General features: G+C 49.1%; 2 protein-coding genes across 5 annotated transcripts; one reads left to right on the forward strand and one right to left on the reverse strand.

Annotated features, from left to right (window-relative positions):
* The first annotated feature begins 123 nt into the window (after window positions 1–123).
* TRAPPC5 (trafficking protein particle complex subunit 5) lies at window positions 124–5,469 on the forward strand. Its single transcript, XM_061558190.1, has 4 exons — window positions 124–628; window positions 3,236–3,392; window positions 3,731–3,847; window positions 4,118–5,469. The coding sequence occupies exons 2-4, from the start codon at window positions 3,240–3,242 to the stop codon at window positions 4,370–4,372; spliced, it is 525 nt and encodes a 174-aa protein (XP_061414174.1). The 5' UTR covers window positions 124–628; window positions 3,236–3,239; the 3' UTR covers window positions 4,373–5,469.
* On the reverse strand, window positions 4,682–23,924 carry DNAI3 (dynein axonemal intermediate chain 3). Of its 4 annotated transcripts, none has more exons than XM_061558142.1 (23): window positions 23,860–23,924; window positions 22,571–22,733; window positions 21,800–21,844; window positions 20,773–20,954; window positions 20,294–20,398; window positions 19,701–19,847; window positions 19,042–19,235; window positions 18,748–18,864; window positions 17,933–18,126; window positions 16,261–16,385; window positions 15,569–15,658; window positions 15,174–15,263; window positions 14,232–14,357; window positions 13,532–13,605; window positions 12,716–12,866; window positions 10,923–11,010; window positions 9,947–10,071; window positions 9,116–9,179; window positions 8,734–8,864; window positions 8,107–8,386; window positions 7,592–7,683; window positions 7,069–7,233; window positions 4,682–6,230 (listed from the first exon to the last, which is right to left on the reverse strand). In XM_061558142.1, exons 2-23 carry the CDS (start codon window positions 22,713–22,715, stop codon window positions 6,096–6,098), a joined length of 2,865 nt encoding a protein of 954 aa, XP_061414126.1. In that variant the 5' UTR covers window positions 22,716–22,733; window positions 23,860–23,924; the 3' UTR covers window positions 4,682–6,095. The 4 variants fall into 4 exon arrangements, with proteins under 4 accessions (XP_061414126.1, XP_061414125.1, XP_061414124.1 ...); XM_061558141.1 differs by having other exon boundaries at window positions 23,730–23,907; XM_061558140.1 differs by having other exon boundaries at window positions 23,551–23,907.
* Window positions 23,925–26,411: the final 2,487 nt, after the last annotated feature.

The raw sequence follows: 26,411 nt of genomic DNA on the forward strand, positions 1-26,411 counted from the left end.
TTTGAGGGGGTCTGACTGTTTGTGAGGTCATAAAATCGTCCAAAATCGCGTGACGTCATTTGTGTACGACCCCGAATAACAAATAAAATCAACTTCCGGGGTCAACGCCATCCAGTTCCGGGGCACTTCCGCGATCTGCGTGACAGCAGCAGCAGCAGCGGGGAGAGAAGCAGCAGAGAGAGAAGCAGCAGAGAGAAGCAGCAGAGAGAGAGAAGCAGGGAGAGAGAGAAGCAGGGAGAAGCAGCAGAGAGAGAAGCAGGGAGAAGCAGCAGAGAGAGAAGCAGGTAGAGAGAAGCAGGGGGAGAAGCAGAGAGAGAGCGGCAGGGAGTCGCAGACAGAGCAGCAGAGAGGGAGACATCTGAAGCAGCAGCAGCAGAATCGGCATCAGCAAGAGGATAACCAGCATCTGAAGCTATAGAAGACTCAACATCATCAACAGCAGCGGCAGCAGCAGCAGCAGGAACAGCTGAACAAGGCGAGCAGCAGGAAGAGCACCCCGAGAGACGAGAAGGAAACAAGAAGCAGCAGCCCAAGCCAAGGACGCCGGCAAGAGGAGGAGGCAGCTGCAGCAGCAGCAGCAGCAGAAGCAGCAGCCCAAGCCACAGGCAGTAGCAGCAGGTCACGCGAGGTGAGGTGCTGCTGCTGCTGCTGCTCCCCCTGCTGCTTGTGTCGCTATCGGAGTCCAGCAGCTGCTGCTGCTGTTGTTGTTGCTGCTTCCACAGATTCTGCTGCTGCTGTTGTTGTTGCTGCTTCCACAGATTCTGCTGCTGCTGTTGTTGCTGCTTCAACAGATTCTGCTGCTGCTGTTGTTGTTACTGCTTCAACATATTCTTCTGCTGCTGTTGTTGTTACTGCTTCAACATATTCTGCTGCTGCTGTTGTTGTTACTGCTTCAACATATTCTGCTGCTGCAGTTGTTGTTGCTGCTTCAACAGATTCTGCTGCTGCAGATGTTGTTGCTGCTGCTTCAACAGATTCTGCTGCTGCTGCTGTTGCTGCTTCAACAGATTATGCTGCTGCAGTTGCTGCTTCAACAGATTCTGCTGCTGTTGTTGTTACTGCTTCAACATATTCTGCTGCTGCAGTTGTTGTTGCTGCTTCAACAGATTCTGCTGCTGCAGATGTTGTTGCTGCTGCTTCAACAGATTCTGCTGCTGCTGCTGTTGCTGCTTCAACAGATTCTGCTGCTGCAGTTGCTGCTTCAACAGATTCTGCTGCTGCTGCAGTTGTTGTTACTGCTTCAACAGATTCTGCTGCTGCAGTTGTTGTTGTTACTGCTTCAACAGATTCTGCTGCTGCTGCAGTTGTTGTTGCTGCTTCAACAGATTCTGCTGCTGCTGTTGTTGTTGTTACTGCTTCAACAGATTCTGCTGCTGCTGCTGTTGTTGTTACTGCTTCAACAGATTCTGCTGCTGCTGCTGCAGTTGTTGCTGCTTCAACAGATTCTGCTGCTGCTGCAGTTGTTGCTGCTTCAACAGATTCTGCTGCTGCTGTTGTTGTTGTTACTGCTTCAACAGATTCTGCTGCTGCTGTTGTTGTTGTTGCTGCTTCAACAGATTCTGCTGCTGCTGTTGTTGTTGTTACTGCTTCAACAGATTCTGCTGCTGCTGCAGTTGTTGTTACTGCTTCAACAGATTCTGCTGCTGCTGCAGTTGTTGCTGCTTCAACAGATTCTGCTGCTGCTGTTGTTGTTGTTACTGCTTCAACAGATTCTGCTGCTGATGTTGTTGTTGTTGCTGCTTCAACAGATTCTGCTGCTGCTGCAGTTGTTGCTGCTTCAACAGATTCTGCTGCTGCTGTTGTTGTTGTTACTGCTTCAACAGATTCTGCTGCTGCTGCTGTTGTTGTTACTGCTTCAACAGATTCTGCTGCTGCTGCAGTTGTTGCTGCTTCAACAGATTCTGCTGCTGCTGCTGTTGTTGTTGCTGCTTCAACAGATTCTGCTGATGCTGCAGTTGTTGTTACTGCTTCAACAGATTCTGCTGCTGTAGTTGTTGTTGCTGCTTCAACAGATTCTGCTGCTGCTGTTGTTGTTACTGCTTCAACAGATTCTGCTGCTGCTGCAGTTGTTGTTACTGCTTCAACAGATTGCTGCTGCTGCAGTTGTTGCTGCTTCAACAGATTCTGCTGCTGCTGCAGTTGTTGCTGCTTCAACAGATTTTGCTGGTGCAGTTGTTGTTGTTAATGCTTCAACAGATTCTGCTGCTGCTGCTGTTGTTGTTGCTGCTTCAACAGATTCTGCTGCTGCAGTTGTTGTTACTGCTTCAACATATTCTGCTGCTGCTGCTGTTGTTGTTACTGCTTCAACAGATTCTGCTGCTGCTGCAGTTGTTGTTGCTGCTTCAACAGATTCTGCTGCTGCTGTTGTTGTTGTTACTGCTTCAACAGATTCTGCTGCTGCTGTTGTTGTTGTTGCTGCTTCAACAGATTCTGCTGCTGCTGTTGTTGTTGTTACTGCTTCAACAGATTCTGCTGCTGCTGCAGTTGTTGTTACTGCTTCAACAGATTCTGCTGCTGCTGCAGTTGTTGCTGCTTCAACAGATTCTGCTGCTGCTGTTGTTGTTGTTACTGCTTCAACAGATTCTGCTGCTGATGTTGTTGTTGCTGCTTCAACAGATTCTGCTGCTGCTGCAGTTGTTGCTGCTTCAACAGATTCTGCTGCTGCTGTTGTTGTTGTTACTGCTTCAACAGATTCTGCTGCTGCTGCTGTTGTTGTTACTGCTTCAACAGATTCTGCTGCTGCTGCAGTTGTTGCTGCTTCAACAGATTCTGCTGCTGCTGCTGTTGTTGTTGCTGCTTCAACAGATTCTGCTGATGCTGCAGTTGTTGTTACTGCTTCAACAGATTCTGCTGCTGCTGTAGTTGTTGTTGCTGCTTCAACAGATTCTGCTGCTACTGTAGTTGTTGTTGCTGCTATGGTTTTGTTGCTATGGTTGCTGCTCGAGTTGTTGGTAGCTTAAGCTGTTGTAGTTGCAGATACTTCTTAAATATTTGCTGATAAATAGCCGTGATTGCTGCTATGCTTATTATTATTGTTCTTAGAGCTGTTGTCGCCTTAGCCATTGCTACAACTGTTGTAGCTACAGCTGTCATTGCCTTTGCTTCTGCAGAGTTCTGCAACGGTCCCGATGTTCGTTTGCTATAGAAGTCGCTACTATACTTACTGCCATTGTATTATTTGTTTCAGCTATGGTTGATGTCGTTTGTACTGTTGTTGTTTGTTTGTTTGTTGAAGGAGCATGGAGAGCCGCTTCACGAAGGGCAAGTCGAGTCTGCTGGAGCGGAGTCTGGGTCGCGGTCGCTCCGAGGTGGCCCTCAGCGCCTTCGCTCTGCTCTTCTCCGAGATGGTGCAGTACAGCCAGGCACGGGTCTACTCCGTCAGTGAACTGCAGGTGATGGGCGACACGGGGACTCGCTCACCAGCCAACACCAACTCACCCCTACACTCACCTTGCTGCACCAACTCACCCCTACACTCACCTTGCTGCACCAACTCACCCCTACACTCGCCTTGCTACACCAACTTACCCCTACACTCGCCTTGCTACACCAACTAACCCCTACACTCACCAGCCAACACCAACTCACCCCTACACTCACCTTGCTACACCAACTCACCCTTACACTCACCTTGCTACACCAACTCACCCCTACACTCACCTTGCTGCACCAACTCACCCCTACACTCACCTTGCTGCACCAACTCACGTGCCACCTGCTTGCGGTGTAGGCGAGGCTGAGTGAGCTGGGCCGCCACGTGGGTGCGCGATCGCTGGACACACTGGTGCTGAGGGAGCGGCCAGGACGCAGGGACACGAGGCTCCTGGGGGCCCTGCTCTTCATTAAGGTGGACACCACCAGCACCATTGATACTGCCACCAGCATGACTGCCATTGACACTTCCACTTTTGACACTGCCACTATTAACATTTCCACCAGTGACACTGCTATTGATGATAATGGGCTGAGTGAACCCCCTAGCAGAATTTGAACTTGCAAGTAATAACGAGCATTTAATTCGTTGCACCGTAACACGTCCTGCGCATCCCCGACCTTGCTCACAAATGTCTCCCCATGGCCCTACTCATGACCTCTTTCCCCTCGACTGCCCCCGCAGGTGAACCTGTGGAAGGCTCTCTTCGGCAAGGAGGCAGACAAGCTGGAGCAGGCAAACGACGATGTGAAGACGTACTACATCATCGAGCGCGAGCCGCTCATCAACACCTTCATCTCGGTGCCGCGTGACAACAGCTCGCTGAACTGCGCGTCGTTCACGGCGGGCGTGGTAGAGGCGGCGCTGGCTCACTGCTGGGTTCCCCGCGCGCGTCACCGCCCACTGGCACAAGGGCACGACCCTCATGATCCGATTTGACGATGCCGTGGTGGCGCGCGACAGGGCCCTTGATACTCGCTGATGCGCAGGCGGGGAGGATTGGGGGAGGGGGTGTGGGTGGGGTTTCCCAAAGTTCAGTAGCTTTTATCCAACCCCAGTCTGCGTTTCCACATTTACCAAGCTTCTCCGTGATGTAGAGAGCACTGATTCAAAGTGCTCTCTGCGTCGTGTGGAACACACAATAGGCCCCTCGATGCTCATTGACGCCCATGATAGCAGTGAGTGGAGATGGGGCGGTGCCTCGACAGCAGTGGGGGGAGTACGGCGTTTTTCTTTTCCAAAGTTTAATTTTTGCAACTGAACAACAGTCCGCCCTTCCACATTTACCAATCTGCTGCAAAATTATGTGGAGTGTTGATTAAACGTAAGCACTCTTTACGACGTGTTGAGCTTATTTTACCAATCATGAGGTGTGTGTGTCGTGTGTATTGATTTGCATTTGAGCGGAAAATATTGATAAACATATAGAGGGCCGATCTCCCTTTCCACATTTACCAAAATTCTCCATCTGGTAGAGTGCCGATTGAAATTAGGCACAGCATCCAACGGCATGTAAAGACTTGGTTTGTTGGAACAGACAACATTGTACAAAGATGGACTGGTTGGTTGTAATGACTGAAGTTTGAAATCCCTTAGGGTAGGGTGATGAGTGAGCTCGGATAAAATGGAAAGCGGATGAATGGGAAAAGGAGGTGAATAGGTAGGAGAGGGGAGGTGTGGGGAGAGGAGAGGGGTTGGCTGGAGAGAAAATGTGGGAAGAGGGAGATTGATTGTTGCAGGATACATGGAGCTAAGCGGGGATGAGTGGTGGTGACCGGTACCGAGTGGGAATGATTGGATTGAGGTCATGACCTCTTACCATGACCAACTGTGACCTCACACATGACCTGCCCCCCCTCCCTCCCGTCCATGATCTCTCACCCGAATCCGCTGTGACCTCCGTCCTGAACCACCTCAACTGCTCGCCTGTATCTGGTTGGGTTTATTGGGGGTATTAACCAGCGTCTCCTCTGTCTCCCGCTCACTCACCTCCTCATGGCCTGCGATTGTGTTCATTAAAGAGGGATGATAACCGATGAGGTTTACCGCGTATTGTGAAAGTGTGGGGCACCTGACCAAATATTGAACGAAAATTTATTTATGGAAACACTTGTGTACATTGGTGTATGTAGTGCATTCCTATGATGTGTCTTAGTATGTGTGTCTAAGTGGGGAGCGGTAGTATCGTGGTTAGTGCGCTGCCCTACGAATCCGGCGACCCGGATGCCATTCCCGCTCAGCCAACACCAAGTGACGATTGTCTGAACCTGTCCTGGGCCTCCCCGAGGTCGACTCAGCCTCAAATGAGTACCTGGTGCGGTGTGTAAACATCACCACTAGGGAGTGGTGCTGGCCACGCATCCCCTCATGCCGTGCTAGCCTTCAAGGTGCTCGCGTACAGCACTTGACTCAAATATCTGTTAAGGCTATATGGGAGGGATCTTCATTTGTTTTCTTAGTAGCTACCAGTGTGTATTTTATGCAGGGGTGCGTCTGTGTATGTGTTTGTATAATAATAATAATATAGATAATATGGTCGTGGTGATGCAAGCCTCTTCTGAATGCTGTCTGGATCTGTGTTGTGGGGGGGGGGAGGGGGGCGGTGGTAGTAACAGCGTTGATCGCGATGTTGTTTATTCCGATGGTGATGATGGTCTTGTCTCTATGCCTCCTGGAGCCTTGACTCGAGGTTGAGCTGTGAGAGGAGGAGTTTCTCCAGCTCCAGGAACTCATCGTATGTGCGTCGCTCCAGTTCATCCTGCTGCTGTTGCTCCAGCTCCCTCGCCTCCGTAGCCACCTGCACATCACAAATACAAAGTTCGCCTGTGTAGCCTCCGTAGTTTCTTGGGGCACCTGCTGTTAGCGATCACCGTTGAAAGCCAACATGGGCGTGTTGTGTTAAATTACACGTTTGACCACCTTTGTCTCCCCAGCGATGATGTTTACACCTCACACTGGGTGAATAATACAGGGAGGGGATCAGGACCTGTTCAGATATTCGCTACTGATGTTGGTCATCAGTGGAAAATGAACTCTGATCGCTCGGGTTTGTAAGGTAGTGCACGAACCACTGCATCACCATGCCCCACCTGCACCTCACATACATATATATCCATACAGATACAGACATAAACACGTACACAATACATGCATCAAAGAGATGGAATTAGTATTTCTTTTTATTCAGAATTTGTATGTTTTAAGCCTAATTTTGGATATTCATGGAATTATCTGATAATTATAACTTACATGTGTAGGCATGCAATTAAACAGTACATTACTTGATAATACGCTTCCAAGTAGCACTAAGTCGGCAGCTATTTAGTCTTGGCCGGTCGTAACTAGTTTTGCACAAAGCCTCAACATCATCAACATCGAGTGCCCTTGTTGGCACGTGGGTTCTGCAACTGCCAACAGTTGTTTGGGAGTATTTCATATTTTGGCGTTCTTTTACCCGCATGCCGATCATTTGTCCTGTCTGACCAACAGACGGGTAATATATCTTTATTCCCAGTAATTAGTCCTGGATGACACAGATATAATAGACACAAAGCTACACAAAGATGGACCCTCCAACCATCTCCCTCACCTGTTCATCATGTCTCATCTCCTCACCCTCGCCCTGTCTCTCTCACCTGCTGCTTGTCTTCGCCCTGTCCCTTCTGTTGTCTCCGTTGTCCCTGTTGCTGCTGCTGCTCCGCTTTTTGCTGCTGCTTCTCGCGTTCCCGCTGCTGTTGCCGCTGCAGAGTGAACTCCAACCGGTCCCGCTCGCGATCCAGGTAGGCGAGCATGGCGGAGACCTGGCAGCGGCAGGGGAGAGAGCTGGTGCTGGTTTCGTGCTTCGGGGATGGTGTTCGTGCTATTGTTAGAAATTGGTATTCGTGCTGCTGCTCTGGTTAACGTTATCACTGGTTAATGGTGTTGCTTACACCGATTTTTGTACTGTGCTTTAATAGTGCTGCTGGCAATGATGCTGGTGATTTTGATGGTGCTAAGCATTCACGTTGGTCATACGATTAATGTCGGGGCTACAGCTTGTGTTGACATTAATGCCTGTGCTTGTCATGGCGTTGATGCTCGTGTTCATTTTAGTATTAGTGTTGGTACAGCTGTCGGTGTTAATGCTGGTGGCACTGCTGCTGATGGCGCTGCTGTCACCTCGGAGGCGGCACCGTGCCGTAGGGCGCGCGGCACCTCCAGTATGTGCAGCGTGCCCAGCTCGTCGCCCACGGCCAGCAGCTGCCGGCGTTCTATGGCACAAAGGCAACATCAACAACTACGAAAATATCGATTACTAACAAATGCTAACATCAACAACAACTGAAACACAATTATCACGGACAACAATTGCTCAAATCAACGACGAAAATCACATTTACCACCACAGCACTGCCTGCGCATGCAGGGGATGCATGTGGCACCTTCTATTAGTACGGTTGGCTACATACGCTGCGAAAGAAGCTCAACATACTTGCATATGTGGCCCCAAATCCCCCTTTGTCTCCATATCCAACCGTCTCCCCGTGTGCATATACAGTGTGTGAGTGTTTGCGGGGCGATGGACGTGGTGCTGATCGGTGGCACCACCTGTGAGTGCAGCGGTACATGTGTCCCCTCCTGTCTCCCCGGTGTGAATGTGCGAGTGCTGTCCTCTGTGTCCGCCCCGTGCGTACGTGCGAGTGCCCGCGGAGTGATGAACGTGAGGCTGGCCGGTGACACAGCCTGCGTGTGGAGCGGCGCGTGTGTGCGGTCCAGGAGGTCCCACGCCTCCAGTGCACCGTCGGCTCGTGCTAGGAACACGAGAGCGGCGCGGGACGGGGACCAGCACCCGGCCGTGTAGCCCCGGCGTGCCCCGCCCCCAGGGCCAGCGTTGGTGGCGCCAGCAGTGGTGTTGGCGGTGGCGGCAGCAGTTCCACCGCCACCGTGCAGCAGGAGCAGTAGAGGGGGTTCTCCCTGCACTCACGGACAGAAGGAAAAATCTGAAGTGCAAGCAGATGCAGCACTAAGAGCAGCAGCAGTAGCACCACTACAAACACCAGAAGCAGCAGCAAGAACAATACAAACAGTATTGGCAGCATTGGTACTATCAAACAGCATCTGCAGTAGCAGCACCACATCCAACACTATTATCACCACTACCACCAGCACCAGCATGTATGTATGTTGAACTTCTTTCGCACCGTATATAGCCAACCATGCTAATCGGAGGTGCCATCACCAACATTATCATCACCATTATCACGAGCACGACTGCCACCAACATCATCATCATCACCTCTGCCGTCACATCCCCCGCTCACCGTGCCGCCCTCCTTCCACAAAGCGAATGAGTCGTCGTCGGCTGTGAGCAGCACGCCCGGCAGCAGCGGCGACGCTTGCACCGTGTGCACTGGCCCCGCGTGCACCACACTCACAGCCAGGGGCTTCGTGCCTGTGGCCCGGGGTCAAGGTCAGAGAGCACAGAGTCAAGGTCAGAGTCACAATGCCAAGGTTGGAGCCATGGGGATATGGGCACTTTGGGACAGGACGCCACACTAAAGGCCACCGCTGTCACCATTCCCACCACGACTTGTACCACCAATGCTACCAGCACTACCACCATGATCACCATCTCAGCCACCATTACTACCACTGCTTACCGCCATTGTTATCAGCACCACAACCAGTACCAGCAGCACTTACTGGAGAGCTTTCCAGAGTCATTGTCCTTCTCTGGGCGCCAGTCAGTGCAGACCAACTCCCCATCCTAGGAGCATAGACACACGGGAACAAAGAAAAATAGCGCACCATGTAACCTATAGAGACTGTTGGGGCAAGTACTTTTTTGTGAACATCTATTGAGGCCGGCACGGCACACAAGGGACTGGTGTGGCCAGCTTCATACACAGATGCCGTTCGTCGCCCCCAGTGCCAATGTTTATATACTGCACGAGGCACTCATTTAAGGCTGAGTCGACCCAGCGGAGGCCACGAACAGGTTCAGATATCCCTCACCCCCGATGTTATCTGCGGCTGGGAATCCAACTTGGGGCGCTGGATTTGTAGCTCAGTAATTAACCAATGCAACACTGCTTGCTACACACACATATTCGTGTGTGCACAAGCATGTAGATGTCATGGTCTGCAGGTGATGAGATGCGTATGTCATGTGTAGGCCGTATGTATGTGGTGTGTGGGACTTGTATATGGCATCTATGTGATGGGTCTATCGCTTGGGTATGCCATGTGTGTGTTATGTGGCATGTAGTGTGTAGATAGTATGTGGGAAGTGTGTGTGCGTTGTGTAGGTAACACGTGTGTGGCATGCTGGTAGTGTGTATGTGGTTTGTGAGTAGCATGAGCATAACATGTATGTGATTTGTCTTTAGCCTAGGTGTGGCATGACGTAATGTATGTAAAGTGTGTGTACCGTGTGGCGTGCGTATTTGCCATATAGGTCATGTGTATGACGTGTAGGCAGCGTGTGCATGTTGCATGTAGGCAGCGTGTGCATGTTTCATGTAGGCAGCGTGCCTGCGTGCCCACTAGCAGACGCGTGCTGACTGTGTCCAGGGCTTGTGGCTGCTTGGCGGAGGCCACTCTGTGCATCGCCCCATACCCAGGGACGTCCCCTCGCTGGGTCCCCACACCTCCCCGCTCTGGGTCGGGGTAAGGGGGTTAAGGGCTTGTGTTTATCAATCATTCAGGCTGAATTTATATAGCGTACTTTACATCAACAATTCAGGCATCTCAGACCACTTTACAAAAACGAAGTATATACATGAATGACCAACGTAAGAATATATCAGTTTAAATTAAAACAGAGGTGTAACCTAGGTGATGTCATTTAAGACGAATAAAAGCTAATATAATGAGAATGATAGATAATACATGTGATTGTAACGTAGATCCCTTTATAAATGCACTGATAGATGAAGACCTGTCTACAACTTTCAGTCATGACATTGTTTTAACATACAGTACTTCACAATGCTATATAGTAACAAGACTAGTGATATCATCAGGGATTGTGATAGGATCAGGGCTAGTGTTAGTATCAGGGCTAGTGATAGGGTGAGGGATAGTGATAGGGTCAGGGATAGAGATAGGGTCAGGGCTAGTGTTCGTATCAGGGCTAGTGATAGTATCAGGGCAGTGTTAGTATCAGGGCTAGTGATAGGATCAGGGCTAGTGATAGGGTCAGAGCTAGTGTTAGTATCAGAGCTAGTTATAGCATCAGAGCTAGTTAGTGTCAGAGCTAGTGATAGGGTGAGGGCTAGTGATAGGGTCTGGGATAGAGATAGGGTGAGAGCTAGTGTTAGTATCAGGGCTAGTGATAGTGTTAGAGATAGTGTTAGTATCAGGGCTAGTGATAGTGTTAGAGCTAGTGTTAGTATCAGGGCTAGTGATAGTGTTAGAGCTAGTGTTAGTATCAGGGCTAGTGATAGGGTGAGAGATAGTGATAGTGTGAGGGCTAGTGATAGGGTGAGGGCTAGTGGCTAGGACTGACCGTGGGAGGGCTCTGGGAGGCTGCGCTCCTGCAGGATGCAGCACACGGGGTTGTACTCCCCACCCGACTCCAGCCTCGGCAGGGTCACCTGTAGGCAGCATAGTACAGCACAACACGAGCACAACACAAGCATCATACACAGCAGCATACACAGCAGCAGCATGTCACAGTGTACAGCTCACACAGCACGTAATACACAGCACACACATCACACACACATCACACACACAGCACATACACAGAACATAGCATGTTAACCAGCAATGGCAAACTGACGTCTCCCAAGCTGCATGCGGCTATTTAATCCACCACATGCGGCTCTATCGAAGGGGCATAACATAGAACGTGCGATCACGGTAGCAAAGAATAATGAATGTTTCCTGTGCTGTGCCGAAAACTGTCAGTATATACATATATACATAATCTTGATTTGAAGCTTTCGTGACTGCAGGACTCCATACATGATGGACGCTTGTGTTGCGCCCGAAACGTCGTGATTTATTTTATTTTATACCTACGCGACTTTACTGAAAGAACCAAAGAGTTATATATACACATCGTTATATATCCACTTGGTTCTTTGCAGAACTCATTAGGTACTTGTTGGCTCTTGGTCTATTACAAGTTGGCCACCCCTGATGTAGACACCATACACACACGTTTATAAACAACACACAATTCACAGAGCACACATACATAACACACACACACACACACTGAAATCAATGGGGATCCATGGACAATCCCTTGGCTGTAAAATGATCATACAATGGAATTACATTTATTTTAATGGAAATCCAATAATCTGCATTGAAATCAATTGGAATTCTTCCGACGATAGAGATGCAGGAATTCCCATTAAAATGAATAGGATTGCACTTCTTTTTGGTTCTTTCAGTAAAGTCACGTAGAAGGGAAATAATAAAATAATAAAAATAAAACATAATTAAATAATTCTCACGACGTTTCGGCCACAACGCAAGCAGCCGTCCTCAGGTGAAGAATAGGACTGTCGGAAAGACAGCGTCTGACAGACCTGGTCTTCACCTGAAGACGGCTGCTTGCGTTGTGGCCGAAACGTCGTGAGAATTATTTTATTATGTTTTCGTTTTATTATTTTATTATTTCCCTTCTACGTGACTTTACCGAAGGAACCAAGATGAATCCCTGCAGTCACGAAATCTTTAAATCGAAGGAATGCGCTTGTTTACCCAGGAAATCCTCACCGAGTCTCAAGACTATTTGTTTAGAAAGGTCCTGTCAACTGGATCCGAGTGTCCTGTATTCATGAGACAATTCCTGGATGGGTTCTGGGTTCTAGCGGCGATTCTTTGAATTGCCATGAGACGGCACAGTAACCCGTCAGAATATCATCACAGCTCATGGAGATGTTATTATGGGAATCACTCTCAGAAGTCACGATTTCTGCAAGGAATTGCCGACGGTGGAATTATGTAACACAAATACAATTCTTGTAGAAATTGACCAGCAATTCTGTACAATCAACAAGAACCAGCATGTGCGACTAAGTGGTGGTGACATCAAACTGCATTTGTGCCAGAATAGGTGCACTTTGATGTAATGTGAAGTATCGAAGGCTTACTGGAAGGAGTTCACGGGACATACTCATGTGTTAAAAGTTAACTAAGATGACTGGCACCACCTGTGCTGTCCATCATGCGAAGTTTGCACAGTTGGGACGAGCATACACACATTCCGCACATGCATGAGTGTTGGGGTAAGGCCCTCTCCCAGGGACCTCCCCATGCACCCCTTTGGGAGTTGGGTGTGACCTTAAGGAGAGGTCTCCAGGTGAGGTTCAGGTGTTTGAAGGTGGTGGGGACCCCACTGGGATCGTCGATCTGTCGATGCTCTGAGCGTTTCTTGTCGCCGGGCCCGGGTGGCGCTGCTCTGCCCGGACGCACGTCCCACATGAGGATGGAGCTGAGTGCCCGCACACACACACAACAAAGACAAACCTATAGCCTCACCAGACTATTGGGACAAGTGCTGTTAGCGAGTACATATGAAGGCTAACAGGGCACACACACACGGCTGCTGAGCCTAGCACCACGCCCGGCTGCCTTTGTCTCCCCACAGTGGTGATGTTTAACACACCACTCCAGATACTAATTTATGGCCGAGTAAACCTAGGGGAGGCCCAGAACTGGTTCAGATATTTGCCACTGACGTTGGCCATGGATGGGAATCGAACTTGACTCACCATGTTCGTTATATGGTGCTCTAACCACTACATTACCGCACTTCAACAAAAAAACACATCATCACACACAAATCAAAGCAAACCCATGTCGGCTTTCAAAGACTATTGAAGCAAGTGTTGGGTGACAGCGCCTACTAAGAGGCCTGCATGGCATCAGCTGTAAGCGGGAGCAGTAGTAACATCAAAAACATTCACATCCGCAAGAATATTCATTGTAGACGCAGCATTGAGCAGCAGCATCACCATTAACATCAGCAACAGAGGCAGCAGTGACAACAGCAGCAGTAGCAGCAATATTCGGAGAAACAACGGCAGCAACAACAGAAAAGAGCAGGATTAGCTGCCAGCTGTTACTGTTGGAGATGGCGCGGGGGGATCGCCGTACCAGTCTGTGGCACTCGTGAGCAGCTGTAGGCACATCCGACTCTCGTTCTCCACAGCAGCACCCGCCCGCGTCACCTACCCACGGGGGAATCCATAACACGTGCAGCATCAGCATCTGCATGCCTCGAGATCCTCCCCGCCGCTTGCTGCTCCTGATGCCAGGCAAAGTCTCATGGGCCTGGTGCCCTCTGTACATTCGAGTACCTCTGAGTTTAAGCCCAAAGAGAATCGTCTAGCAAGAGAGAACTGGGTGTCAGTATTACTGCGATTGCTATATTGTTAGTGCGAAACTACTACCCGTGCTACTAGTGTGAATACAAGTGCTACTGTTAATAGATACAATAATTCGTTGCCCAAATGAGCATTAAGCCTGTGCACAGCTCCTAATTACAACCTGAACCAGTGGTGGAAATTCAATACTAAATTTCTATGGGAGGGGTGAATCTATATGAAGGGCAACCATTGCTGACTGCCCCACGATGGACTGGTACGCATTTTAATGATCCCAGAGGGACGATGGACTAAGTCAACCCTCAATCAGAATCTGAACTCGCAACCTTCCGATTGCAAGCTGCTCACTCTACCACGGAGGCACTTGCTCGGATGTTAGCGTGAATTCCAGTTATAAAATGCTTGTGCTCATGCTAGTGATTTTCAATATGTAGTTTCAGCACGAGCGCTGCAGCGGTAGGTGCCGTGACCTCAAAGTGCGCCGGCAGCCACTGCACGTGCGAGACGGGCGCTCTGTGTCCGTGCTCAATGGCGGAGACGGCGCACCAGCGCAGGCGGATGTCCTCCACAGACGCCTCGTCCTCCTCAAACGAGCGCTGAGGACACGGGGACACGGGGATGTGAACACAAGGGAACTTAAGGACATAGAGACGCAGAGATGGGAGGGAACTGCTTTTTGTGTTTAGTTTCTTTGTCCTTCCCCCGCACTTCCGATTAGCACATACATAGGTACACAGAGACTGAGAGAAACAGGCATAGAATGGGATAGAGGCATGACAATTTGGAGACAAGGACACATACATGAGGCGATAGAGCCATAGAGGCACAAGCACATGATAACATGGAGACAACAAGATGTGGGGACAAGGATACATGGATATACAATATATAACCACGAGGATTCGGATACATGGTGACACGCAGACATGGAGACAAAGAGATGCAGATATACAAGGAAAACATAGAGCTATAGAGACATGGTGTTATAAATACAAGGGAACATGGATATATTTGGAGATACAGTACAAAGAAATATAGAGACACAAAGACATAGGAAAATGTGGATAAAAGGATATAGGGAGATAGAGACATGGGGACATGATACCAAGACACACAGACATCAAGACACACGGACACGGAGACACAGGGTCACAAAAGTGACAGAGACGGTGTCTTTAGATGAGATGTGGTGAGGTGTGGTGTGATCGGGGTTATTGTGGTGAAGTGTGCTACAATGTGGTGGGACCTGGTGGGTTTTGGTGTCATTCTCGGATATCTGGCGGCGTTGTGCGGTGAGATTACGTAGTGTGGTGTAATGGAACCCAGTATGTTGTGTTGAGTCGCGTGGCGAGGATTGGGTGGTGTGGCCCAGAGTGGTGAGGTGACCTGTGGTGTGGTAGGAGCCCTCTCACCCGTGCTCCTCTGGTGAGCCCGTTCTGGTGTCCGCCCGTCCGGCCAAGCTGTAGTTTTTCCACGTGCTCCGAGATATCCCACAGCACCACCTGCCATAATGGGAAGCGTCAGCCAGCGCCTTGCAAAAAAAACACAGAGTGATGTGGGTGGCGTGGTTTGGTGGAAGTGGTGTGTGTGGTCAGTGCCGGGGGGCTATGGTGGTGTGGTCAAGGAGGTGTGGTTGTGTGATTGGATTGGTCAGAGTAATATTCTTGAAGCGGGGTGGTGGAGGTGGTGTGGTGTGTTCACAGTGGTATACCCATAGTGAGATAGTCTGAGTGGGGTGGCCACAACGGCTACTACGAGGATGTGGACAGGTGGTGTGGACGGAGCGGTGTGGCGAGATCCACGTCACCTGTCCATTGAAGCAACCCCCAGCGATGATGTTGGAGTCAGTGGGAGAGAACTGGAAACTGAGGATGTCCTCTGGTGCTTCCAGAAGTAGCTGCACTCGGAGGTAAAAACCACAACATCACACATGGTCACACATTAATACATACCATCATACACCCCATCACTTAGCAACATACACACACACACATCCAAAAACAAACGAAAAAATAACAAATCACCCCAACACGCATTGTCACACACCAACACACCTAATCACACACTCATGCACACCATCACACACCGGTGCACATCAACACATGCCAGACCATACCATCACACACCGACACACACTATCGCACATTGAGATTAGTGTGAGTATTCGGGCTAGTGTAAGGGGTAATATCTTGCGAGGATTAGTGTTATGGACAGGGCATTTTTATATTTGGTGTTAGGATCAGTGTTTGGGCTATTGATAGTTTTTGGGTAAAATTGAGTGCTAATGTATATGTTAGGGTGAATGTTATTGGCACTGTTTATACTAGAATTAGTGTTAGGCTCATGGCTCGGTTAATGTCGGGAACAAAAATTTGGATAATGTTGCATTGAGTGTTTGGGTTAGTGTTTGGGTCAGGGCTATTGTGCTAGTGTTCAGGTCAGCGCAGTGGAAGTCAGGGCTGCTGTTAGCGTGAGGGTTCATGTCAGAGCTATGCTCACCTGGGGGTGAATGGGGTCCGTGAAGCTCCAGATGAGGAGCAAGGAGGGGCTCACGATGAGGTGTGAGGAGCGGTCAATCCTCTCGTCAAATGACGCTCGCTCCACCATTGACACACACACCACTCCTGGACCCACCAGCATCACCATCATCAGCACCATAAACAGAATAGCAGCATCATAATTAACATGTGTGTGCATGAACCAGGGACGTGCGGTCAGGGGAGGCAGGGGAGGCAGAGCCTCACCTGTCATACTCCAATGAAAATAGCTGTTACGAAAAGTAACAAAAAAGAATAATCAAATCAAATAAATATTAAGATTTTTCCACTGATCTGTGTTATAAATGTCATTTCTGTACGATTCCAATCATTTTTATAGTCAAAAATCACCAAATTTGCGGAGCTCCGCTTCAAATACAGGAAGAGATGAGACGTGAGGCAGCGACGAGCTCAGCCTCCCTTCTGATTGCGCAACCCCTCAGTAACTTTATGGAGCGCGGGCAATAAGCACTTGCCTGTTACTATCTCAGTATGTCACCAATTTAATGTTTGTAGACCCCTTTATTTCATGTCCTCGCCTTCCATACTCCAGGTAACTTATTTCACGTATGTGTATAAATATATTTATTTAATTTAGGCTCGCTGGTCTCGTCATGAAACTGCAATGAAAGAGCACCAGGGGAGGCAGCCATCACATCTGCCTCACTGAGGGGGACGTGTCTAACACGCCCCCCTCAGTGAAGACACGCCCCCTCCGTGAGGCCACGCCCCCCTCAGTGTGTGAATCTGGCTCTGACACTAAGCCAGTGCCTCCACAGCCATTGACTTCACCGCACGTCACTGGCATGAACATATGTGAATGAATGACTCTGGCCTGGGCCTTTACTAGATCAACTAAGTCTTAAATGAGAACCTCATGCAATATGTAAAAATCAGTCCAGGCCACACCTCCTCTTTGTGTGCCATCTCGGCCATAACGATGGACATGTTGGCCACAATAGGTTCCTGTTTACGGCAAGTTCACCAGCATTATATGTCGACTAAATGGAGGATCTTTGTGTTTTGAATGTGTGTGTGGGTTAGTGCGTGTGTATGTATACTTATGTTTGGGGAAGCGCTAGTAGAGCGCTGGCCAACTACCCTCCTGTATTCTTTGGGTATTTCTGTAAAGTCACGTAGATAGGTTCAAAGAAAATAACAAAAAACTACGACGTTTCGATCGCAACACAAGCGGTGATGATGACCGCTTGTGTTGCTATCGAAACGTCGTAGTTTTTGGTTATTTTCTTTGAACCTATCTACGTGACTTTACCGAAAGACCCAAAGAATATGAATTCCTGCAGTCACGAAAGCTTTAAGTCAAGATTTACCCTCCTGTATGTCATTTCCGGCCTTAATAGGTGCTTGCTAACAGCACTTTCCCCAACAGCCTATTGAAGGTTACATGGGAATCTTATTTTTACTTGTGTATAATTACGTGAGTTTGGGTGCGTGGGAGTATAGTGTGTGTGTTGAGTCTGGCAAAGCGAGTGGCGGTGCAGTGGTTACCACACACCTGCTATGAACCTGACCACTGACTTGCATCATTGGCGAATGACGTGTGAAACGATCCTGGGCCTCCCCTAGGTGCACTCAGCCGTACACGAGTGCCCGGTGTTTTCGAGTGGTCTTACCGGGCAGGCTGGGGTGCCAGTCCACGCAGGACACCGCACGCCCCTTGCCGCGCCTTAGGTCACTGAAACTCTGGTGCTCGCGGAACTGAGTGATGGCATGACCCCCGAACCCTGAGCCTTCCTCATCCACCAGCGCCGCCCACTCGTCCACAAATACGTTCGCGATGACGCCCTGCTGCAGGACCATCTCCATTCTACACACATCATCACCATCACCGTTGTCGCCGTCACCATTGTCATCATTAGCATTAGCAGCATTATCATCATCATCATCGAGTGCTGAAGCATCATCAGTGACAACAATGGCCTCATCGTGATCATCATCAACACCATTAGTAGCCACAACAGCAACACTCGTATCAGCAGCAATATCACCACCATCATTATCAATAGCAGCATCATCATCAGTGGTACCAGCAGTAGTTTCATCACTGCTTTCATATTCATCAATATCAGCAGCATCATTATCAACAACAGCAGCAGTACTTGCAGCATTAGTATCAGCAGCAACATCATAACCAGCAGCATCATCATCATCATCCTTGGCAACAGCTTCAGTATCATCACTGTCTTGCCAGTGCCAATGCACACTCTTTTAGGTACTCAGTTAAAGTCGATTCGACCTAAAGGAGGCCCAGGATAAGTTAAGAATCCACTCGGCACTAATGTTGTCCATGGCTAGGTATAAATGCAGGTTTCCAGGATCATAGTGGAATGTCTTCCTTCTACCTATGTCTCCCTTCTCCCTGTATCTCCCTTCTGCCCCTGTCTCACTTCTCCTTCCTCCCCTCTCCTTTCTCCTCTGCATGTAGTACCGAGGCAGTGCAGCGGATAGGAAGGTCTGCACGCTGCTGGAGGAGAGGAGGGTGGTTTGCTGCTCCTCAGACATTGTGCGTGGCTCACTTTGCGTGCAGGCATTACGTGGGTACCGCCTGTGAGAAACGGGAGAGATGGCAGGTGGATGAGTGAATGGCAGGTGGATGAATAAGTGAGTGTGTTCATGGTTTGGCTAAGTGTATGATTGAGTGAGTAGTTGGATGAGAGGGTGGGTTTGTGTATAGTTGAGTAAGTAAGTGGATGGGTGAGTGTTTGGGCGAGGTGTCTCTCACCAAGTAGTCTGGCTGCCCTGCTCACGAGTGAGCGGCACGGCCTGTGTGTCTGCGTCCACCTCCATCCGGCGCAGGGAGAATGTGGGGTCTTGACACGAGGCACAGTCGACCCCACGCATCCGCCCGGGCTCCGAATCCGAGAGTTTGAGGGGTGACCCGAACTCACGCCTCGGACGGCTCACACTGAACCGCAGCTGGGATACGGGGACACACAGGGACACAGGGACACGTGAAACACTGAAACATGGGGACACAGAGAAACATGCTGGTCTTTGCGAATTGGTCAAGGCGGGGAGCATAGATGTCGCATTACATTAGAGTATAACAATGGATTTTTTCTGCACTCCCCTGTGCTCCTCAAAACATAGCCAACAACACAAGTGAAATAAGGCTGGGGGGAAATACTAAAAAGCTGCACTGTTGTTGCTGTTCCATATTACAGCTGACCATTATGAGCATGCAAACTTGAAACTTGCAGTCCATGCATACTGCTAGGTCAGCAGCGAGCGCGCAGGCCATGAGGGCAGATATTAAGGGGACACTGCTAGCTGGGTAGTGAGTGCCATGAGGGTGGATGTTAACGGGAAACCGGTGGCTGGGAGGTGAGTGCACTGCTGTGAGGGTAGTAGTCAAGGGTACGCTGGCTAGGAAGGCTCCACCTGGGGCCGGGTTGGGAGAATGGCGGCTTCGTCGATGTCAGCGTCGCTGCCCAGGGAGATCCACGGACGCGACGATGGCGGGCGGTAGTCCAGCTTTCCCGCTGGGACCGACGGGGAGGAGGAGGGCTCATCGAGGGCCTGAGGTGGCTGTGATCACATTAACAATCATTAACATCGTCGCTGATTGCATCACCAACTATAGCAGCAGCACGATAATAAATGTTATATCAGTACTATCTTGAAGATCAGCAGCAGGAACACCAACGTCTTCATCATCTTAATAACCAGCAGCATTAATGTCACTATCACCATAATCAACATTGTCAACATGGTTATTATGATCATTGTGAAGATTACCATGATCAACACTATCATCAACATCATCACCAGTAGTAGAAGGCCGAATATCAACATCAACAGCATGATCATCACAAGCATCACCATATTAAATTACACTACTGTAGATCATTTATTGCCCCCGTATCCCCGTGTCTCTGTGGTATCATGTCCCCATACCCCAATAAGCCCATGTCTCCATGTACACATGCTCCCATATCCTTATGTCCCCATGCTACCATGTCTGGCGTACTTACATTTAAGATGTTCTCCTGGGCTTCCTTGGTCACGACAAGGTAAAATTTCTGTCCATAGCGAAAATCAGGGTCGTATCCGATCAGCAGCTCCTCACACTCAGAGTCCTGGGGCACAACAGTGGGTGAATTAGTAAGTGCGTGCATGAGTTAGAGAGTGCATGCATTTGTGAATGAGTGAATGTGAGAGTGATTAAGTGAATACATGACTGAGTAATGGAGTGAATGACTGAGTGAAAATTTTAATGAGGCAAATATTGGGTGGTTGGTTAAAGTGAGTGTTTAGGTTTTTCGAGGGGTGAGAGTTTGAGCGAGTTCGTGGATGAGTGCTTGAGTGAATGAGAGGGTGGGTGGGTAGGTGGGCGGGCGATTGTGTGAGCGAGTTATTCAGTGAGCTAATCAGTGAGCCAGTCAGTGAGTGAGCTAGTAAATGTGTAAGCTAGAGAGTAGACCGGCCGGCGCCCCCGTGTCCATGCCAGTACCAGCAGGGTCTGTCTGAAGGGGTGGAGGTCCGATGTGGCTCCACGCTGCCGCACGTCTGCGAGCAGCGTCTCTTTGGGAAGGAGGCGCACAGGCGCCGCCGCCGTCACGTCCTCGTCTGCACGCAGCCCCAGCAGCTCCTGAGATTGCGTTGACAGGAACAGGGGCAACACTCCTGCAGGGGCTGCACGCACATAGCACCGGAATAATTACACATAGCACACACATAGCACGGTACACACATACACGCAGTAAACACATACACGCACATATGTACCGGTTGTATGGTTATTTACTGCCCCTACACTACAACGGGTGATTCGTTAAATTGCTACGGATGCAGAAATCCATTCTTTTATTTAACCTGCGGGTAATGATAGTGCCTCTAGTGGCTTAAGGAGTCACGTGAACACATTACACAACGCAGGTGATCTTAAGCGTGTATCGTGAGCTTAAGAATGGATATCATCAACGTATCATTCCATTTCCTCATATATACACATTGCACATATTACACACAAAGCCTGTACACATTGCCATTCCGGAGCCAGGGTGTAAATTCCACATTGCCACAGTAGAGAATTGCCTCCATGAAACAGCTACTGTTGGCCTACAACAAATTGTGTGCTACCCCTGTGATCACTTTGGAAAGAATGAAGATGACACTTCGACGATTATTACTGATGTTTGATGATGAATCAACCCCCAAACAGGATTTGAACTTGTGACCCTCTGGTTGAGGCTTGAGACTCAGACCACAGTGCCAGCTGGCACTGATCATACACAGCCCTTATGTCAATACCCTGTTGGACAAAATGTCTCCCCATCGGGGGTTATTTAAACAAACTTTACCAAACCGATGAGTGTGAGTTGAAGAAGGTGGGGTTATGATTACAGAGGTGGCGGTGATTTTAATGGGGGTTATGATTTTAAAGATGGTGGTGCCGATGGGTTTGTAAGTGGTGGCCGTGCATGCAGGAAGGATGGAATTTGATGGGTGGAGCACCCGTGATGGTTGCTGTCACCCACCCGACTCCACAATCATATCCTCCTGGCCATGATGATCCTTGAGGTCTGAAACACGAAACATCTGCATCATTACCAATCATCGACATCACCGATCAATCAATGATCAAACAAATGTAGCAACAGCAGCATAATTGCAACACTCATCAGCAGCAACAGGTTTAGAATGCTGGTGTAGCTGATGATCCATACAATGCCTCGAATAACACTGCCTATCCAGGAAAACCTTACTGAGTCTTAAAACTCTTATTTCAGCAGGGTCCTGTATTGGAATGTTTGGCGAATAATACGAACGAGTGGCATGTGGGAGAAAGCCAAAATACCCAGAGGACACCCCTGATGCGAGCGATGGAATGAGAACCCCTGTCCAAATGCCCCCCTCTGTGCAGACCAGTGTCTGAGGCCCCTGTGGCCCATGAACCCCCAGTGCAGTTGCGCAACCACCTCTTCTTCTTGTTCGTCCATCAAAGTTGATGATGACCATGGCACGTTTGTCATTTTGTTGGGTTTTGATGAGTGCGCAGATGGCTGAAGAGGCCAATCCGAGCCCGGAATTCTCTGTGGCACACTGGACAGGTCAGGGAGGATGTAGAGCTCTAAGGTGCAGCCACACGTCCTTCCTTGGTAGATTTGCGCTGCTGCCTCTTCAAGATAGCACAGGAGCGTCTCCTACTCTCACAGAGGACTGCACCGTCCTGTACTTTTCTTCTCCAGGCAGGTCGGTCTAACCACCTGCACTCCCGATATCTATGCCACTGCCGTGGGCCCGCTCACCGGTGGAGGCCGTTGATCGCTGCGTGCCACGGCCCGTGGAACGCGCGGATGTGGAGCTGTCTTTGCTGCGAGGACGCTTGGGTTCTTTCCTGGCGGATCCTTTTTTGACCACGCCGTCCGGCTTCTCCTTGCGTATGCCTGGCATCCTGGAGCCCGAGGAAGCCTGTTTGAAGAGACGGTCACTTCATCTCCCATCGTCGCTAGCAGAGGCAAAATATTATGACACTCGTTATATTTATGAGAGTTGGTGAGGAAGCGAGTGAATATGCATGGCTGGATGAGTGAATTAATGAGTGGATGAGTGGGTCAGCGAACTATTGGATGAGTGAGTGCATGTGCGGGAGAATGAATTAATCAGTGGGTTAGGGAGCGGATGAGCCATGTGATGTGGGTGAACAAATGAATGAATGTGAGTGAGAGTGAACGAGTGGGTGAGTGATTAGGTGGGTAAATGATGAGTTTCTGCGTGGGGGTTGTGCATGGGTAGGTGAGTGAATGAATGTAGGAGTGGGTGGGTGCATAAATTAATGAGTATATGGGTGGGAGAGTGACTGAGCTAGTATCTATAGTTAGTAGGTAAGTGCGTGGGTGATTGAGTGAATGGATGAGTGGGTGGCTGAATGAGTCGGTGTGGATTCGTTCACTCAAATGAATGAATGTGCACACGTGATCGCCCGAGGCAACTCATGCACTCTACACACAAAACGCTGACCCCATCTATAGTATAACAATAATGCAGGTATAGTTATTCTACGTTTAAACGCAATTGGTTTCCCACTGCGTGTGCGCAGTCATCTCTTAATTACAGCTCTGAAGCAGAACCTTGTGGAAATCCCACATTGCCATGACAGGGGAGAGTCCATCCCAAGGATGATCGCTGAACAAAAAAGTATCGATATTGATTTACTAATATAAATGTATATCGAGCCCTTTACTCGTGAAGGCTGGGGGGGGGGGGGGTTTGCTGGACCATACTTCACCACGCTGGCCAGTGCGGATTGGTGAAAGGGCGACGGAGGGCAGGATACCACCACTCGCCACTGATGTTATCCGTTCTCCGGAATTCGATCTGAGGTGTTCTCCGGGATGACAGCGCGGTGCGCTAACCGCTGCGCCACCGCTCCACTAGTGGACGATTCCCACTGTTATAGTGCAGTACCTGAACACTGCACGGCAGTCGACGCGCGCTCAACAACAACAACAAAACTAAACAACACTTCAGCGTCGTTTCATTTAGACTTTACGACAAATAAACCGGAATTTGAGGAAGAATTTAAACTTTGTTTTGCCTTTTGCCGAGTCGCCTCGCCTTGGCGCGTGGGGCGCCGCTGCCTGGACACGGTTGCCGTGGCGACCTCCGCTGGAGTCGGAATCGATGTGGCGATAATCGCGATACAAATCTAGAATCGTGATTATTTACTGGGTACATTGATGAGATGATCTTAGAGCTATAATTATAATAATAGGGGGTTTTTCCCCCTTTTTTCTGGCAACAAAACTGAAGATTTGAAGCTTTCGTGACTGCAAGGATTCACACTCTTAGGTTTTTTCGGTAAAGTCACGTAGGTAAAAATAATAATGAAGTCAAAATAATTGATTTATTATTATTTTTATTTCTGTTATTATTTTTTACCTACGGGACTTTACCGAAAAAACCTAAGAGTAACAAAACTGAAACCTTTTTACGAGGAATCATGTGTGCATTCACCACAATACTTGTGGTCAAAATGCAAAAAAAAAAACCACTATGATAATAGATGCATTGTCCTTGAAACTGATTGGTCCACACCAGAGACAGCTTTCTTTTGAGCCTCGTCTCAATTGGTGCTACACCAGAGGACACCAAAAGGCGTACAGCTCAAAGACAATGCACTATCAAAGTAATGCGGGCTCGGGGTGAGCATCTACATCATTAGACCTCCTTTGCCAGTACCAAAATATACTAATAGGGTTATGTTGCCAGAAAAAAGGGGGAAACCCCTATTATTATATATTGATTCTGGCAAAGGAGGTCTAATGATGATCTCAGAGTTACTTTGGAGAATTTGAACGCGAATTCCATCCCCCCCGCCCCCACCACCACTATTTTGCTCCATCGGCATTTTCTGATCGGTTCAGTCATTGCAAAGGGGCTGTCCATAAATGACGTCACGCGATTTTGGACGATTTTTTGACCCCCCCCCCCCTCGTCATACGGCGTCACAAAAAGTCAGACCCCCCCCCCCTCAAATATGACGTCACAAAGCTCTGCCCCCCCCCCCCCCCACAAATAAAACATGCTTCAAATCGCTTTAAACTATTGTCATTGTAGTGCGTATTCAATGTGGCGCTGCACTCTGCTGTTGTAGGATAAAACATGTATTAAAAAGTCTATTTAATTAAATAGAACGTGTTGTCTTTAATTACTTAAAGTTGCGCATTTTGATGTGACGTCACATTTCCTAACCCCCCCCCCCCCCTCGTCACACATCGTCACAAATGTCTGACCCCCCCCCCCCCCCTAGGTGCGTGACGGCCCCAAATGGGATCAACAATCGGAATCGCTACAGGAGTTCTATAAATCGAAGAAAGCAAAAGCGTCAAAACGTCGCCGCTCCAACCACACCCAATAAACCCCATCCTCGTCGAGGCGATTCGATTCGGGAATCGCTTATGAACATTCCAATTCGTAACAACACCAAAGGGAATAGGGAATCGAGCGGCTCTGGAGAAGTGGCACGGGAATCGAATCGCAACTCGCGGGTGGGGGGGGGGCTCAGGTGTGGCAATGGGGCTGGCCGCTCGCAGGGAGGGCCCCACGTGGCTTTCGATGGGAGCCTCTCATCATCCACAATCGAGGTGTGCGTTTGGGTTTATATCGCGTAAATATATAAATGTGTCGTTGAAACCCGCCACCACTCGACACAGCCAATTTCGTAAGGTTTGTCACGTAAACGGAACGTGCCAATTCGTTGCAAGTACAGCACACCGGTGCGTTGGAGAGCAAATCCACAACATGTACAATTTGAGCCTCTCATCAATTTGCCATCGATGCGTTTGACAAAGCCAAGGTCAACGTTGATTTTGTTTTCCGGATGAGAACTCAAGAGAACCGGGATATAGTCTCATTTGCAAGAGTGACCTGGGTCACGCATATCAAAATCATGTATTTATCCTGGCGAAAACCGATGAGCTGTGAAGCTCTTTGTCGCAGATGATGAGGCGGTTTTCCACTCGGTCGACGTGAACCACGCAGTGCGCAAGCCAGTGCTGGTCTGCCCACAGTTTAGTGGTGGCATGCGTGGATATACTCATTTGTATGTATGTTGAACGTTTTTTTCTCACCGTACATAGCCAACCGTGCTAATCGGAGGTGCGGGGGGAGGACAACAAACTAAACACAAAACGCAGTTCTGAATTGAACTGAATTGAGCAATGTATACCAAATATTTATTTAATTTGCTATCCGATCATTCCCATGAGAAAAATAAGTGGTCTCTCGCTTCCCTCTTTTGTGAGATACGAGACCATGCCAATTTAATTGCACCTCCACAGCTTGGACATCACAATGTATCCTCCTTTTACGGAGATCAAAGAAGTGTATGTGTGGCCTTGTGTTCGACTCTGGGTGCGGAGCAGTTTGATGCTCACTATCATGAGCACCTGGAGTGGGAGGGTGTCTGGCGCATTTTGAGTCAACCTCAAGTTCTCATTGTTACATAGCTCTCAAGTGAAACTCCTGCCTGTGGTGCCAAGTTCATTTCAATTAAAACACTTTTTTTAAAACCACTGCAACGCATGCATTATAATAACACTCAATGTGTGGGGGGCGGGGCAAAGATGTTGGGGGCGGGGCAATGGA

The sequence above is a fragment of the Lethenteron reissneri genome, chromosome 24 (genome assembly GCF_015708825.2).
Source record: "Lethenteron reissneri isolate LAM-NWPU_2019-01 chromosome 24, ASM1570882v1, whole genome shotgun sequence".
NCBI lineage: Eukaryota > Metazoa > Chordata > Hyperoartia > Petromyzontiformes > Petromyzontidae > Lethenteron > Lethenteron reissneri.

Coding starts and splice junctions, on each gene's coding strand:
- TRAPPC5 (XM_061558190.1), top strand. CDS start 3,240: ATGGAGAGCCGCTTCACGAAGGGCAAGTCGAGTCTGCTGGAGCGGAGT. Junction 3,393..3,730: donor ACTCCGTCAGTGAACTGCAG/GTGATGGGCGAC, acceptor CTTGCGGTGTAG/GCGAGGCTGAGTGAGCTGGG. Junction 3,848..4,117: donor GGGCCCTGCTCTTCATTAAG/GTGGACACCACC, acceptor CTGCCCCCGCAG/GTGAACCTGTGGAAGGCTCT.
- DNAI3 (XM_061558142.1), bottom strand. CDS start 22,715: ATGCCAGGCATACGCAAGGAGAAGCCGGACGGCGTGGTCAAAAAAGGA. Junction 20,955..21,799: donor GGATATGATTGTGGAGTCGG/GTGGGTGACAGC, acceptor ATGTGCGTGCAG/CCCCTGCAGGAGTGTTGCCC. Junction 18,865..19,041: donor CAGGGCAGCCAGACTACTTG/GTGAGAGACACC, acceptor CGTTTCTCACAG/GCGGTACCCACGTAATGCCT.